At 30.4% G+C, this 17571-nt stretch overlaps 1 protein-coding gene across 1 annotated transcript; it reads right to left on the bottom strand.

Moving 5' to 3' along the window:
• Positions 1-5520: 5520 nt before the first annotated feature.
• Positions 5521-13257, bottom strand: LOC114376461 (probable E3 ubiquitin-protein ligase ARI7). The gene is made up of 15 exons (XM_028334591.1): positions 12835-13257; positions 12254-12378; positions 12035-12140; positions 11816-11906; positions 11453-11625; positions 10984-11088; positions 10806-10894; positions 9518-9625; positions 8068-8158; positions 7857-7946; positions 7663-7710; positions 7099-7170; positions 6776-6875; positions 6566-6692; positions 5521-6142 (listed from the first exon to the last, which is right to left on the bottom strand). Exons 1-15 carry the CDS (start codon positions 13009-13011, stop codon positions 5875-5877), a joined length of 1770 nt encoding a protein of 589 aa, XP_028190392.1. The 5' UTR covers positions 13012-13257; the 3' UTR covers positions 5521-5874.
• Between the last annotated feature and the right edge of the window lie 4314 nt (positions 13258-17571).

The following is a 17571-nucleotide window of genomic DNA, read 5'->3' as shown; positions in this document are numbered from 1 at the left end:
ATGTATCACTATTAATAGATTTTAAGAATTATATTATTTTTATTACTTTATAAAATTCACCAAAAAAATTCATTCGATAAATATTTTTAAAATAGAAAAATTTAAATGTACATTAATATATATATATATATATATTATTTTATCTATTTTCTTTTAATTTATTTTTAGAATAAAAACATCTAAACACAAATCACTTCATTAACAAAAATTAAATTTACAAAATAAATTTCATTCAAACTTAAATTTTCAAACTCGCCCAATCACACAAATACCAAAGCAAAAAAACTTTAAAAAAATCACAAAAATATTGTAAGACCGAAAATGTAAGCAAGGGTTACAGATTATAAAGACCAAGCGTAGGCGATGGTATACGATGTAAAATATGTCTTTTTTATTTATAATATTTAAAAGAGAAACAAACAAAAAGAAAACCTCGAGTATGTAAATGAATAGAAGGAGATGTCTTAAAAAAAGAATAAGGGCTAAAAGGGTTGGAGCAAGTCTAAACAGCTAACTAGGATTAAGTAGTATATGATGCGTCGGATTATATTAATAATAGGTCACAATTAGATAAAAGGAATCGATCCAACAGTGTAAATCTATACATTATAACCGATTGATATTTCCTATGTGCTATAAAGCACAATCTAAGTGAAAATATATAATCGTCCATCTATAAATTCATAAAACATGGAAGAGGAAAGAGAAAGCAACGTAGACATACATACATAAAATGAAGAAATGAAAAGAAAAAATGATTACCTAGTATTATGTTCTGAACTTCTGATAACCAAGAAATTTGAGAAAAAGGGATCAGAGGAAAATAAAGAGCAAATTACGGCACAGAATAATTGGATTTAATTAACCTCAATTCAATCTTAAGCAAAACTAACACAAGGTAGCTTCGCGCGTTTACGGTAGCTTTCGCGCTTTAGATTGGAATAGTCAATGTTAAAAAGAAAAAATTAGTCCTGATATTTATTTATTTATTTATTACTTAAAACTATAGGCATCTTTTATCGAAGATAATATTTTTTAGTCGTAAAATTAATTCTTGATTTTTTAATAAACATATGCCAATATGTCATTTAAGTTTTTTTATATTTAGTTAACTATTGGATATTAATTTGATGGAGTACTTGTTTATTTTTTCCTTCCTTTTTTTTCGGTGTTGGTATTTAAATTAAGAGATTATTTTTATACTATTAACTAATAAGAAAATTCCTAAAAAAACTAATTAGAAAATATTTTACATATGATTTTTAAAATAATTATTATGAGAATTAATAAATTTACCATAAGTAAGAATATCTGATCGCATGACAGTGTAAACAACTCTTACTTAAATACTTATCTCTAAATAAATTCCAAGATTAATTATTTCCAAATCCATCCAATATTGAGATAGAATCATTTACAATTTGATTTAGTGCCTTTTAATCCCCGAAACAAAATAAATTAGTCCATAAAAGTAAACTGCACCAATTTCTTCTTCTTTTTTATTATTATGGAAGGAAACCGCACTAATTTACACTTCATTTTACTTTATTTTGTGTTTCTGAAAAAATGAGATTAGATATAAAAATTAGATAAAATATAAGTACTTGTAAGGTTTTTTAGCCCAAAAACATTTAATATATTTGATTGTGACACCATCCCTTTCTCCTAATTTTTAATTCTGTCAAAAAAAATTGAGTTTAGCATGTTGTATTTATTAAATATATAATTTTATTAATTACTAATTATATAAAAATTATTGTATTATTAAATATAATACATAACTACCTTTAGTAATTTTATTAAAGATAACGTATTTATTAAATTAAAGAAAAATAAAATATATTTATTAAATTTAATAAATATTGAATGTATTTATTAAATATGTATGACTTTTTATATGTATATTTATAGTAAATATTTTATTAAAAAGTATTAAATAATATATATATATATATATATATATATATTAAAATCTGACTTTAATATTTATGTATTAATTGTGTAAAACAATTTTACATCTGATTCAATCATATATTATCGTTTAAATTATTTTAAAAGTCAACAAGCTTATTATACATAATGATGAGTTATAATTGAACGACTGTATAAAAAATTTACACGGTCATTACATAACTATTTTTCTCTTACAATTTCATAAACAATAGTTATTTTTCACGGGAGGCAATCTTATTCAAGGCAAATAAAATTATTATGGGTGATAAAACTCTTTCTCTAAGCATTTAAATATTTAGGACTCCAACCCAAGATCTCTAATTAAATTAGAATAACCCCACATCAGTTATGGTCTACACCTCGGCGATTGTTATATATGTGTTTGAATATGGGAAAAGAAATTTAAGTATTGTCTTATGATTTTTAAAAGGCAAAATGTCTAATGAAATAATTATACAAATGAATGTTTAAGATTTTATAAACTAGAGTGAGATTGTTTCAGTTTAACCAAAGATTTAGATTTGAGTTCTAGGCAAATAATTGTATTAAATATTTGGAGGAAATTTTTTTTTTGTCCATAATGATTTTATTTGACTCGAATAAGATCGTCTCTAATGCAAGATACTTATGATCTAGAAAAAAAAATGAAAAATGAAATTAAGGAAATCCATCGATACAATATATTTTAATAATTATAAATATACTAAATAAGGTCATTAGTCCTGAGAAATAGTTTGAAATTTTATAAAATATAATCATTAATATATTGTTCTAACATTTACATTTATAATTTGTTTGACACTCACTAACTTCTAAGGTATAGTTAGAAAGGATAGGATATGAAGTATATATATCTTCCATGTCATTTTTGTGTGGTCACGAAAAAAATTCCAAAAATATGGAGATTAATAGGAAACTACGTCTCTTTCTTAGAGACCTAAAATATGCTAGAGAAGATACACATTATATGTTATGCAATATATGATTTAATGAAGATTGAATTATTTCCTAATGCTATATATATATATATAAGTATTGATAGCACTTCACTTGATGCATCGGTCTATAAGAGAAAGAATTTGGATGTTTTCTCTTTGTCCCTTCCCATGTTGTTTCTATCCCGTCCCTTTAAAATCATACAACTTTTATGATTTTTAAAATTAAATGTCACTATTAAATATTAACATAGGTGTTATTTTGATGGGAGAGCAGAGAAACAACATGAAAATGAACAGTAAAGAAGTTAAATCCGAAAGAACTTGTCATTATTTCAGGTGTAAGAATGGTACAACTTTTGTTGTCTGTTTAAAAAAATTGAGAGTAATCGATATGTATATTGTCAAATACATCAACTCTTGAAATTGCTAAACATAATTAGACTTTCTATTAAGAACATTCCACCATTAGCAAAATTGTTTAGAATTAGATATCTGTCGTGTCAGATAAAATTAATTAAAAAATCAGTTAAAAATTGAAAAATTATTTAAATTAGATTATCCCTTGTGTTAGATAAAATTAACTAAAAATTCAATTAAAAGTTAAAAAAGTGAAAGGTTAATGAATAATTGAAAGTTGAAAATTAGTTTATTAAATGTAAGTATTTAACAAGATTAGTTATTGAAGTAACAGGAAAGATAACAAAATTATGATGTCTTTAAAAAAGATATTAAAAATAATGAGTAAATATATTAAGGATAAAAATAAAATAAAATATAAAATTTAAAAATTAAAAGTCAATATTTAATAAAAATATATTTCAAGTAACATTTAAAAAAATACTAAAAAGCTATTAAAAAGATGTAGTTTTTCATAATGTCATGGTTAATGATTTAATTGATTTGAACAAATATATATTGTGTGTATAATTCCTGAATTAAAATACAAAATTAGTAAGAAATTTTTTATGATCATTAATGATTTGACTAATTTGAGTTTGAATAACATTGGCTTGTTCTTTCTCAGTGCTTCTCTGATACACACGATGAAGGGACATGCATACACACGCACGTGCGCTCTTATAGTTGTATCTTGTATGCATGAACATGAACGTGGTTGGAATTGGAATTTCACATTAGTCTTTAAGCAAAGGCAAATAAAGAGCCAGGTACAAATAACCTTAATCATTTCTGTCCTTTATTACAATATCTCTGTCTCACACCCTTTCAACACGCTCCACTTCCCTACATTAACATTATATCATATAACCTCCAACACCCATCTCAATCCTTAGTCCCTCACGTCATTTATTTCTTACTCTCTGTCTTCCTGTTAACCTTGGATTCCCCTTGGTCCAACAAAGGAGTCTCTTTTATGCTGCAAGATTGCAACTTCCCCCGATTCTCACAGAAAGTATGTCAACAACTCAGAACAAGATGGAAGGAAATTGAGGAAGGCATAGATTTGAGATACAACATATGCATCTTGTTCACTTTTCAATATATTTCAGCTCTCTTTCTTTCTTTCTATTCGGGACTACTTATTTCACTGTGTATATGTATAATTTTTATCCAATTCACGACTGTCCATGCTATTAGAGTTTCTGATCAGTTTCTTAATTTCTACGATAATACAAAAGCATATATGAGAGCAAGAGGTATATACGGAGCCGTAAGAGGCCTATTTTGAAAAATTTATAGCGTGTTTGGAAAAGTATTATCCCATTTTTCGATGCACGAGAATACGAACATCGATCATTCTCTCGTGTTGGATTGTTCTAGTGATGAAACGGTGAATCAAACAAACCATTATTCGCCTCACGCCAATATATTTTTAATACAGTAATAATTCCCGAGACACAACGACCAAGGGATAGAAATAGTACAATTTGGTGCAAGTTTTTTCCCCGATCAATTTGCTGAAGCATGCCTTACGAAACAAATCTAGCAGCCATTCAGAGAACAAGGGGGGAAGATCCATTGTTGAACGTCCGTTCCCAGCCTTCCCAACAGAATTTCAAACGTACCCTTAATAGAACAATCGCACAAGTGAGAACCACGAAAAAGAGGAGAAAGAATATGGAGGAAGGATATGGATTAAATATGCCTGATTTTAAGAGAAAAGAGAGGATAACATTAATAAAATGCTAAAAATGATGCTTCGAACAAAAAAAAATTGACCAAATAAAATGGATAGACTAAGTAAAAAAAAAAAATAGTGAGAATATATTTTAATTTAAAAAATAATAATTTTTAAGACTCCTGATTTTGTCAATGTCTTTAATATTAGCCTCTGGGCCATTAACTAGACATAGGTCGTTCCAAACTATAAAACTTTCAAGTTCAAAGTCAACAACTTTGACTTCCTATATATAGTTGAATCCTTAACTATTGACTATTCTTCCGTCACTAAACCTGCTGTTGTTTTGTCAGTCACAGGATTTGTGGAATCTGAGCAAGCTTGGATCCTCTTAACAACTTCACCAATCAGCTTTCTAAAAATCAACCAGTTAAAGTTCACAGGTGCTATAAATCTGAGTGACAAAAATGTATGGTATTTGTCAAATAGTCCCTTTATTTGTCGGACATTTAAAAAAAAAAAAAACCAACCCAAAGCTTATACACAACTGACTCAAGGTAAATTAAAGAAGCTGCATAGAGATTTACTAGAAGAAATCAGGATACAAACAAGCACATTTGTGTTCATCTCCGGCATGTGCTGTATAAGATATTCGGTTACAGAAGCCTGTTGCAGAAACCCCATACGAAAATTTTAATGATAAAACATTATATACATTAAATTGGGATGTATTCAATAGGAGTGCAAGCAGGATAACCCTTCTTAAGCGACTTAAGCCCCTTTCACAGTAAATAGCATTACAAAAAGGAGCCAGCATATGATATAACCAAAGTAAGGACTCCATTTCAGCTTTTGGTGCATTGGCCTTAGGCAGAAGACATGTATTTCTAATGAAGGATCCAAGTTTCATCGACGCTGTTGATTGCACATTTGACATGTGGTGGCAGACTTAACATTGGCATAGGTACAGTGCTCACAAGACCAATGATTATCATCAGTCATTCTGCTGGATATAGTTCGAATAGTCGCTTTTCCTCTTCCACCTCTCCCCTTGCTGCTCCCAGCAGCATTTTTTGAGCTCGTTGCTTTGCTGGAAGCAGCTCCATTACTATCCACATCAGCCAAACCATTCTCTAATGCCCTAACCAAATTCTCAAAGTAGTTTCTAGTCACACTGCCAAAACAAAAGGATTAGAAACCAAACAACACAATTTGGGAAGGATCAATAATGATGTCCTACTGAAACCAAATTGATAGACCAAGAGAATTGACATACGGGAGATATATACATTGGGGGGGGGGGGGGGGGAGAGGGAGGGGACAAATCCCCAGAAACTAAACACTAAGAATAGATTTTTTTGGAGTATGTGTAATATACAAAATGTATTTTTGTCATCACCATATTCCAACTTGAGGCTGTAGATTTAGCACAGCTAATTCCAAAATAAGATGCTCATAGCATGTCACTTTTACAAAGAAACTAGAGGAAAACATAAGTTAAATAACCAATTTAAAGTCAAACTTCAATCACAACACAAGAAAATAAAAAATAAATAAAAAGACAGCATGAGGAATACTTAAAATCTGGAACATCTACCTGGTCAATCCAGCTAGTTTAGTGCGAAAGTCATTGAATTCTTTAGATGGGCCATCAGCATTCAGGAATAGCTGTAGTTCCTTTTCAGCACATTGATGAAGTCTCTCCAAACCAGATTCTGCCTCACCTGTAGGGAAAAAAAATCGCTTGTAGGGGAACTGCCACAAATGCAAGACATTTCAAACTAAGATTCTAGTTGAAGAATAAAACCTTGTAAGTACTCAAAGAACTGTTTTTTAGCATGTTCATGCTCCGGTAAATAGTACCCATATGAATATGTCCATTTCAGCACCCTCCTGCATTCAACTATCTGCCAACATGAAATAGAAATTATAAAGCCCTCCATTTTACAACTGTCAAAAACATCCATATGATCACCTTCAGAAAACAGTTCAATTAACAGTGACGTCATTTGTGCCCTAGGGAACAAAAACTGACTACTCACAGTCCAAAAACATGTAAAAGCTTCATAAAACAATTATACAAATTTTATAATTTATTATACCAACTCCAAAACTATAAGCTTCATTTACCTGTAACCAGGCCTCTGTTATGAACTTAAGCTGTGATTCAGGCTGGCACTGTGTATCACTAAGCTTCTCAATCTGCCAAAGGAAAAATGGCAATTACTAGACAATTTTACAATTCCTAGAAAAAGATATTAAGCTCTACTTATATGCAAGAAAGTGCCTAAGCAATCCAGCAGAAGTTATATTTTTAAGAAAGAAGCAAAATGGTTTTTAAGAAAAAAAGAATTGCAACTATGAGGAATGCTGGAAAGGTTAAGACCTGGGCTAGTTATTTTTAGTCAGTTTAATTATATAACAAAAAATTATTCCAAGGTTCAATTCTTTATTACAATGAAAGAATGAATAATTTAACATTTTTACTTTACTGATTTATTACAAGGAAAATTAAAATTTGCAACATCACATTCCATTATTCCTGAATGTTGGAAAACAAGCTTAGAAAACAGATTTGCCTAGTGCAGTTCACTTCAGTTGTCAAAATAACACACAAGCTAAAACAAAAACTTTGGGAAGAGGAGGGAGGGGGGAAGACGGGTGAAAACAAAAAGAAAAGTATGTATAACATACATGAACAGTTTGCATCTGGTGTAGATCTGCAAGAGCTTTTTGCCTTGACTGTAAGAAAGAGAAAATTAATTATATACTCTTACACCAAAGGAATTCTAGCAAACTAAAGATTAAACTGTGAAGAATTTGGAAATTGTATATAAAAAAATAGAGATATACGATACTGAATAGGAAAAGTATGGAGTAGTGCATACAGATTGGTTGCTGGCCCACCGCTCATAATAATGTGTGTATCTCTCCAATGAATTCTTTGCCATTTCTCTTCTTCTTTCAGTTTCATCATACTACATGCAACAACATTTAGTTCAGAAGAAGATATCGTTATCAAAATATATGCCAGGGGCAGTAGGTTAATGGTATCATGAAACCTGAACCAATGAAGTAGAGTATTTCTAATTCCCTTACCACTCCCTCTTGTTTAGCTGCTTCATAACGATTGCAAGCATAAAATCCACCAGTCCTTTCACCATGGTCTGACCATGCACCAAGGCATAGCCTATGTAGATAGAAATATATCAAGTTCAGTAAAACTTCTCACAAGCTCAAGTTGTTTGAAAATAATGAGTGATAACTGCGAAGTTTGAGTTTAATTGATAGTCAATTTTGACTTAAGAATGATTACAATTCCTCTACTATAATGTTGTTTTTAATGAAATAATGAGGATTTTAATATTATTTTAATTTTTGACTAGTAAGATTCAAAAGAATTGATGTAAAAACTTGAATAAAAAGTTGAAGATTGGGTCAGTGCAAGCTTAGCGCAAAGAAGGCCCACGAAGAAGCTCAAAGGCACGCTTAGCGCAAATCCTGCGCTAAGCGCGTGATCATCGCCATACTCACTAAGCCCAGAAAGCCCGCTTAGCGCGGGATCGCGTGAATTTTAAGTTACCTTATGCCTATAAAAGAAGTAGAAAGCAAAGGAGAAAGACACACCAAGACTAAGAACTCTCTATTGAATACACCCAAAGTCTAAGCATCTCTCTTAGGGAAAATCCCTCTCTCTCTAGCCATTCTCCCCTCGTTCTATTACCATCCATTTTCTTCTTCTATCTACATTAACCCCTAAAGTGTAAAGTCTTTCATGACAACGAGAGGTTAAACCCCCTCTGTTGGGAGCCTAGTAGCCAACACCCCTGTAATGTAACTTCTTTTACTATCTATTAAATGCAATTTCTGTTCTATTGTCTATTTTTTGCTCTTCATTGTATAGTATGGTCTGATCATCCATGCATTTGTTTAGAAATTATATATTGGAAAATGATAATTTCTAAAGAATTGAGAAAGAGCATCTAAACAACTCATTGTTAGGGATAGAGTGATCTTGTTTTGTCTAGGCATACATCTCCAAACTTCATGCAATTTACTGTTTTATCTTTGCAAAAGAATTTGGGAGAAAGAATAGATAAATTAGGCTCTTTATCATGAGGGGTCAATGTTGAGTATCGTAGTAGATATGGGTGGAAATTGAAATAACATTAAATAGATAAACACGTTAATATTGCATCAAGGGTAGTTAAGCATGTTAGGCCCTAACATATTTAAATTCTGAAGTTATCATTTACATTTAATCTTGTTATTTTTTACTTTTATTTTTCAATTCCTTCTTTCTTCTTCCTTATCTTCTGCTTGCAAATTGGGTATACATCAACTCAAGTACAAACAAAGTCCATATGGATTCGACACTTGGACTTCCGAGTAAATTTTACTACTTAAGACGAATTGGTACACTTGTCAATGAGTTACAATGAGCTGTTACCCATGCTAAAGGCGCAAATATAAACGTATCATTCATCCCAATGAAAGGAAGAAGAAAAACAATGGAAGCAAGCAAAATAATCATGGAAAAAAAACATACCAGCAAAACTCAAATTTACAAGGAGGAGTACATGTCATATGCATGCACCCTTGGTTTTTTTCAATTGGTCGCTTGCACTTGGGACATGGTTTTGAGTTAGCAAGTATCCTGAAAGTCATTAAATTAACAGTTAGCTCAGGGCCTCAAGACTAAATCTCCAAAAAATAACAGTATAGCAGTGTATACAAAGGACATTAAATCATACGATTCAGAGAAACAATGAAGAATAGCTTGAAATATATTACACAATTGGTATATAACCGTACATTATAAACAAAATGTTCAATATCAATCTCACAAGACAAAATCATAAGTCATTGTGAAATTATGAGGATTTACTTAGAGAAGGTAGAAAAGAAAAATTCACTTTGATTTGATGAAAAAGATGTAAACTGAAATTAAAAATATAAAACACTGATCCGTATTTATACTCTTAAACCTAATCAATCAAATCAACTAAGGAAAGAAATCATGAAGTAGTAGAAAATATGAAAGGCAATCTTAAGAGATCATCTAAGATACTATACAATAGTCTAAGACTCTAAGATAAATTGATATTGTGAGATATTTTTCATATACTCTTATCTCACAAATAGTAGGTAATCAAGTTGTCCAAAGTTTGTTCCTATGCTTGGTTCTCGAGTACAGTTGAGGACGAATTGGCAGAAATAGAAAAAAAAATCCCAAACATTTTTACCCCCTCAATTCCTGTGTCCTATTTCTTAACAAGAATAAATACATCTCAATATAATTAAACACCAGGAGTATTTTTATATTTGAACAGTGTTGTATAATTTTGCTCATCTTTAGTGTTGTGTAATTAAGTTATATAAGCCCTGGTGTAAGCTGCTTATCAAGATTCAGTTGAAGACAAATTCTAGCATATAGCCCATATAAGAAGGCATTGGCAGAGCTAGAGCCATTCAAAATAAGTCAGCAAACTCATTGACCTTGACATAAATTAGGCATCAAATATTATAATTTCTTATGGCAACTAAAAAAGGGACAATCAGTTTAGGAATATAGTCTAGTTTCATTCCCTATCTGTACTGTGGGTTTTTCAGGTTGTGATTTATATGTCTGTATCCTATTTTCGTATGACATGACTTTTTAGCTGTATCAACTAGTACCCCTGGTACTATTTTATATTATAATATATTATTTTTGCTGAGCAAAAAAAAAAAAAAAAAAGGGACAATCAGTACATCACAGCAGACACTAAATAAAATGTCCCAAAGGATTATAGGCAAGAAAATAGTATCTACAGATGTCAATATATATTTTGTACCAGTTCATGTTTTCAGATTCAGCACTATTTTTCAAAATCCACTTTGAAACAGTGCCACAGTCAACTGGACGGTGAGCCTCCTCTGTGCACTGTAGATCCAAAACACAATAGTTAGCAGAATATAAATATTTTAAAATGCAATGCTATAAAAATCTGAAACAATCCATATATAACTTACATTCCAGCAAAAGCTATATGAACAGAGGCAAGATACATCATAATTTCCACTGCCAGCATCAAAAGTAACTGCATATTCACAACCTGGAGCAGGACACCACTTGGTCTACACAGAACAGAGAGAGCAGAAGAAATAAGATAATTATGCCAGTAAGACATTGAAATAGAGAAAGATGTCAAAAATATTAAGTATAGAACCCCATCTATAGCCATAAAGGTAGGGTAACATCGTATTGAACTAATGGACCATTAATCACAAAATTTTAGGAATTCATAGCCATATGTACCCAGGTGATAATATTGTGGTTAATACTCAAATCAACACATGAAGAGTTGTGAATGCATAAATTGGGCAAAAAATGTCAACAAATCAAATACAAGACTGCAATTGGCAGTACTATAAGATCTGAGAAGGTACTAAATACCTTTACCATCATTATCGATGTCCAAATTCAATATCTACCACATACCTTCTTGTTGTCTTCAATATAAGATCTGAGAAGGTAACGGTCATACTTCTCTTTATCTTCATCAGATGCTAAAAGGTTAATCATATCTTGACCAACAGCAGCACCACAAGAGGGATCAGGACATCTCAGCACCAAACATCCCGGACCATCATTAATTGATGTGCCAATATATCCTAGCATGTCACAAAGGATATAAGAACATAAGAACATGATATAACAAAATGAAGAAATAATATTAAATGATACATGTATTGGCACTATAACCAAAGAAAAAAAAAGCAAAAGAGCAAGCCATGATTTATTAACGATTCCAGATAGTATCTGTAGCCACCAAAGAACACAAGGATGATACACAAGTAATACCTGCCCAGCATGAATAGCAGTAAGGGTGGCCACAAGCAGCAGATTCAACCCGTGCACGAGGATACATTTCAAAACAGATGCCACAAGTAAGCTGACCACAAGAGAGGGAAAAATGTGAGATAATTCAATTACTGAAGATTAAATGAAGTCCAAGCAGCATAAGACAAGAAATTTCAACATTAGTAGACCTATTTTAAAGCCCAAACAACCATGTCTCACCTCTCTAGTATTAGAATTCTGGAAAACTGGCTTCTCCAACAAACCAACTGTTTTCCGGACTTGATCTTCATCAGCAAACCAAGCATCATGCACCTTACTAACACTCCTGCATTACCAATTCACTCTCCTTCAGTACAATTAAAGATCCAAAGCTTTACATATCACACAAAACTGCAATGGAAAATAAGCCAATACAAGGTCAACAGATGACAAATTTACCAGTTGTAGTGACGAAGTAGGATGCTCGCAGAAACCCGCGGTATGGAAAGAACTGCCGCTACTCTAGCTATGTCATCCTCCTGCCTTTGCCGGATATCCAATTCCCTCAATATTGTAAAGTTTTGCTGAAATCCAAACAGGGATCCGTCAATCAGATAAGGATAATATGATTGCAGAAACAAATAGAGACACACGTAACATGGGAACACCGTATGTCTTGGACGAGGAATTACAGCACTCATATGATCATATATCCATAAGAGTGAATCCAACAAATGATTATTACTATTAATCTATTATCAGCATGCTTATCAAGATCAATTAAGCACATATTCCTGCCCTACCAACCACACACACTAGTATAGTTCCAAAAATTTATTAAGAATCAATCATAAAGCTTCAACGGTATCCCTTTACATCCATGATTGAGTGCAGCAAAATCCTCCACCGCAAGAGTCCAATTACTTCAATTCTTCACAGTTGGTGAAAACAGGCAACAAGAACACGCACAGCTCAACTGAACAATACAGAGAACAGAAATTCAATTGAGACAGCGATGGTGAGCAGGGGAGAAGACCTACCTCAGGGCGGCGAGACTCAACCCGGTCAGAATCGTCAGCATCGTCGAAGTAATCGTCAGCTTCGTCGTCGTAGTCACTGTAGTAATCCATGGGAGCGTCCTCGGTCTCGCCACTGTAGAAATCGTCGTCAAGGGACTCCACATCGTTGGCGTCGTGCATATCGTCCTCGGAATCCATGGGAAACCCTAGCGGGAGGGAATTCGGGAACGATTGAAAGGATAGAGAAAATCTAGGGCACCGCAAGCAACGAAGAAGGTGAAGGAAGGAATGAAGAGGAAAAAAGTGTCTTGCTTTATGGTGATGCTTCTTCCTTTTGATCCTTTCTCCTCCTAACAACTAACTAGAGGTTTGGAAATTGGAACAATAATATTACGGTGATAAAATATAAATAAATATTTCTTTTTTATTTATAATAATACTGAAGATTGTGATTGTGGCAGGTGTGATAGGAATTAATAGGCAGTAACATGGAAGGAAAAGAGTTTCGTGGGCAAAACTGGAAGTTGCCCAAAATGTTGTAGAGACAATTAGGTTATATTTTTTTCAAATTGATAGAGATTAAATTTCATAAAGAGTGGCATGATCCATAAAATGGTACACTTTCAGATACAAATTAATTTTTTGATTCTTATAGAAAATAATTCTTTTTAATTTTGATTATTTTAAAAATGGTTATGTGTTGATAGTAAAAAAAATTATACTTTTATTTAATTATATTTATTCATGTATGATAAATTTATTAATTTCTAAAATAATTCAAACCATGATGATTATAATCGAATGGCTTAGTAAGGAGTAACTAAACATTATAAACTAATTTTAAATATAGATTTTATCTTCAAAATTTAAATATGCTCTCAGTATTCTTTTATGATATTAATATTAATTGGATGACTTAATAAATTGTAACTGCATGTATATCAGAAATCCGTTTCAAATACATATTTAAATTTTAAAAAAATTTGATCACTTGTTCTTTTATTTTAAAAAAATATTTATCTTACATTTAATGCAAAATTTTAACATAATCTTACAAGGGTGCATTTCTTTCATGTACCCAATCTCTCTCTCTTCCTTTTCATTCTTTTGACCTGTTAACCAACAAAATGTAAACAAGAGTCGGTAAAAAAGAAAAAGAAAATACTAGTCAAAACCAAATTGCAATGACAAGAACAAAAATACTTGTATAAGAACCAGATTGATTATACATTTGATTCCGCAGCGACTTCAAAAACAAAAAGAGAATCAATGGTCGTGTTGTATCGTGACATATAAAACTTGGGGCATGTATTCAGGCTGGGTAAAAGGGATCATCAAATTAAAGTTACTAAGTATTAAAAACCTATCGAAACTTTTGATCCAATCAAATGGCTTTGGTTTTCAAATTAATTTAAATCTTGAAGTTGAAGATGCAACTGGGATAAATTCGTTTGATGCAAGAATCAAAACAAATGCTGTAGCTATAGGTTGATCGATGTTTTCCACTCTTTTGAAAGCATATAGCTAGACATGTGTCCATTTGTGATAACTGAAAGACTCAAGTTGATGTTGCTTTGTATTATGGAAGGCTTTCAGGTGTCTTTGTCGTGGACAAATATTCCACGATTCTTATGTTTTGATAAACTGGTTTTTTATCTGTTGGTGCTTTTGGTTTATTTGAGCATATGAAATTGGAATGATTAGGACAAAATGATACTGCTATATGTCAGGGTGGGTACATATGTCCAAGAATGGAATTATAAACACACTGTCGATGTGAATTGAGATTGTTCTAGTTTAATTGCTAGTTTTATTTTATCGAATTGAATTTGATTAGTTCAAGCAAAAAACGCATCAAGTTATAACAGAAAAAAAAAAAAAGAAGAATGAAACTACAAAAACTTTGCATAACTTGGTGTATACAGTAAGCATTTGCAAATTTGAGGTAAAACAATATTTATTAGGATATTAGTGTTCTAAATTGTTTTTATTGAACACAAAAGTTATTCAAATTTAATTTTTACATAAGAATAAATGTTTCATCACACTTGAGCTAACTTGGATAACGCCTAGACAAAGAAGCAAGATGACAATGTCATCAAATGTTTGCCTAGGTAGACAAACATGAGTACACATTTTTAGACAAATCGATTACAAAAAGACCTGCTGAAAACACGTATGAATTTAGGAAAAGAATCACACGATAAAATTTGTAAAGATTTAATAACAAATACAATAATTTTTATTTTAATGTAATTTTAAATAATTTAATGTGATCTAATATGTGGATGATCAAAGTGAAATTACACTTAGAATTCTTAAACAGAAAAAAAAATTATAAAAATGATTAAATATAATTTTTAAAAGAAATTATTCATTGATAAATTAATAAATACTCTCACGCATGATAAAAGAAAAAAAAAATAACTCAACTTAAAAGCAAAACGAAATTTTTGGCAAATCATCTGCTCTTGCAGTAATGACGTCCCTGAATTGCTTGATGCTTTCTCCGCTTCATTTCCTTTGTTTTTGTTCTGGCTTTTATTTTTATTCTTGTTCCGGATAAGTAATCAAAAGCTTGAATGGAAATTTTATATTAGGGCCAGAAATTAAGATATAACATGGGATTAAGGTAAGGACTAGAATGCCTTTGCTGACATCCAAAAGCCAAACAAGCGTGTGAACTTAACTACACTTTCTTAATTATAAGATGTGGATGTACCTTCTTTACAAGACCTTCTGAATGTCTGTTAACATTATGTTTTCTGATATTGTCTGGAGTCCTTAGGTAACAATTGCATTTCTAAAATTCAATAAGTTTGGGAACATGTCAGAGATATTAGACACAATTATAACCGGAAATGCAAATGTAGGATTTCTTAACATTTAGTAAAACAATAATTCGGCTTAGTCACGTGTCTAGTCTTTGTTCCATTCATTTTCCTTCCATTTTTTCCTCTCTTATTTTAATTGTTGATGGCCTTTATCTGCATTTGATTCATTGCTTCACATGCATTTCTTTTTATTCTACTTAAGAACACTTTTCTGCCTGACTATTTCAAAATTTTGAAAATGAAGTTTGACTTGAGTGCTTCAATTCTTTCTCTTCTTCCCTCTGATTCTAATCGTCTTTGTTCTTGAACTTTCGAAATAAAGATGTTGATTGTTATAAAAAAAAATATATTATACGTATAATTTTCACCAAATACAATTCTATTGGAGTTAAATATAATTATTATAAATGATAAAATTTTACTTTTAAAGTATTTAATATAAGTACATATCTATCGGAAAGGACGGAAACTTGGTTTCTTTGATTTTTTTTTCCAATTAAAAATAGATTATTATTTATTTATTATAAAAAAATCTAATTTTTATTCAATATAAAATATGATTTCTTTTATCAGTAAAAATAAAAAACAATACTAAAAGATTTGTAACACTCACACATACTTTTTTTAATCAATTGAACTATATTGCTTTAATAGTAAAAAAAATTGATTTGAAACTGAATATTATATTTTATTATAATTTCATCATATAATTAATTTTTATCTCTAAACTTCTTCTTAGATTATAAAATACATGGTAATCTTATTTTTTTTTAAAGAAATCTTATCTCAATATTATATTTTATCAAATTTTAGTTATTATATAATTAATTTTTATCCCAACTTTTTTAAATTATAAAATCAATAGTAATTTTATTTTTTAAAGAAATTTTTATCTAAATATTATATCTCATCAAATTTTAGTTATTATATAATTAGTTTTTTTTTCTTTTGTTAATACCTAATTGTTAAACTTTATTTTTTACTGTTGAAAGAATCCTTATTTTTTAAATCTCGTATAACCAAGGTTATTTGATTGATTGAAGATTATTATAATTTTAAAAAAATACATAATATTAGTAGTGAGTTGCATGAGCCTGCAAAATTGACAAGAGTCAAAAGTTGAAAGAGAGAAACATCACAAGAATAATATTAGTAGTGAGTTAATATCTTAGTAACAAACACTACTTTGTAATAAAATGAAAGAAAAAATATTTATTGATTATTTATTAGTGTACATTGAAAAGAAAATTGTTGAAAATTAATATAAACTCAATCATTAATTTATTTCCATGACATATAAAAAAGATGTTTTGTGTTCCGGTGGTTTATTAATGTAAATATTTAACATATTGGAACATTAAATTATAAAGAAAAATTGTATAAAAAATAATGAAATATAATTGTTAGATGATTTTTTTTATGGCTCGCCCCTGTTAAGAATAAAATTTGATGTTTCTTATCAAGTAAAAATAATCTTACTTTAATTAAATCAAAATTGGTTAGTTGATTATTTCAACTAAACAAATAGCCAATTAATTATCCAAATACTGTAAAATGTTATATTTACTTTGTTCACATTTGCACATAGAATGGTCTCTTTTTAGTATCTGTTATTGAGCAAAGTAAAAATATACACACACAAAAAAAAAGGTCTCTTTTTGTGTCTGTGTTATTTACAATAATCTATAACTACATTTTTGTAGCTTAGTTTAGGAGCCCAACAAAACAATGAGGAACAAGGATCCTGCTATATCGTATCATTTGATCAACCCATGATTTTGTATTTGTAATTAGGTATTAGTTTGGCTAACATCAATTCTGAAAAGATAATGAAAGAATTAAAAAGACATAATCCTTTCAAAGCTTATTTATTACTTCTACCGAGCTAATAAAAATACCATATTTTTATTATTTAAATCGTGAC

The sequence above is a fragment of the Glycine soja genome, chromosome 11 (assembly GCF_004193775.1).
Source record: "Glycine soja cultivar W05 chromosome 11, ASM419377v2, whole genome shotgun sequence".
NCBI lineage: Eukaryota > Viridiplantae > Streptophyta > Magnoliopsida > Fabales > Fabaceae > Glycine > Glycine soja.
Note: the sequence above shows the minus strand (reverse complement) of the source record. Positions and strands in the feature narration are given on the sequence as shown.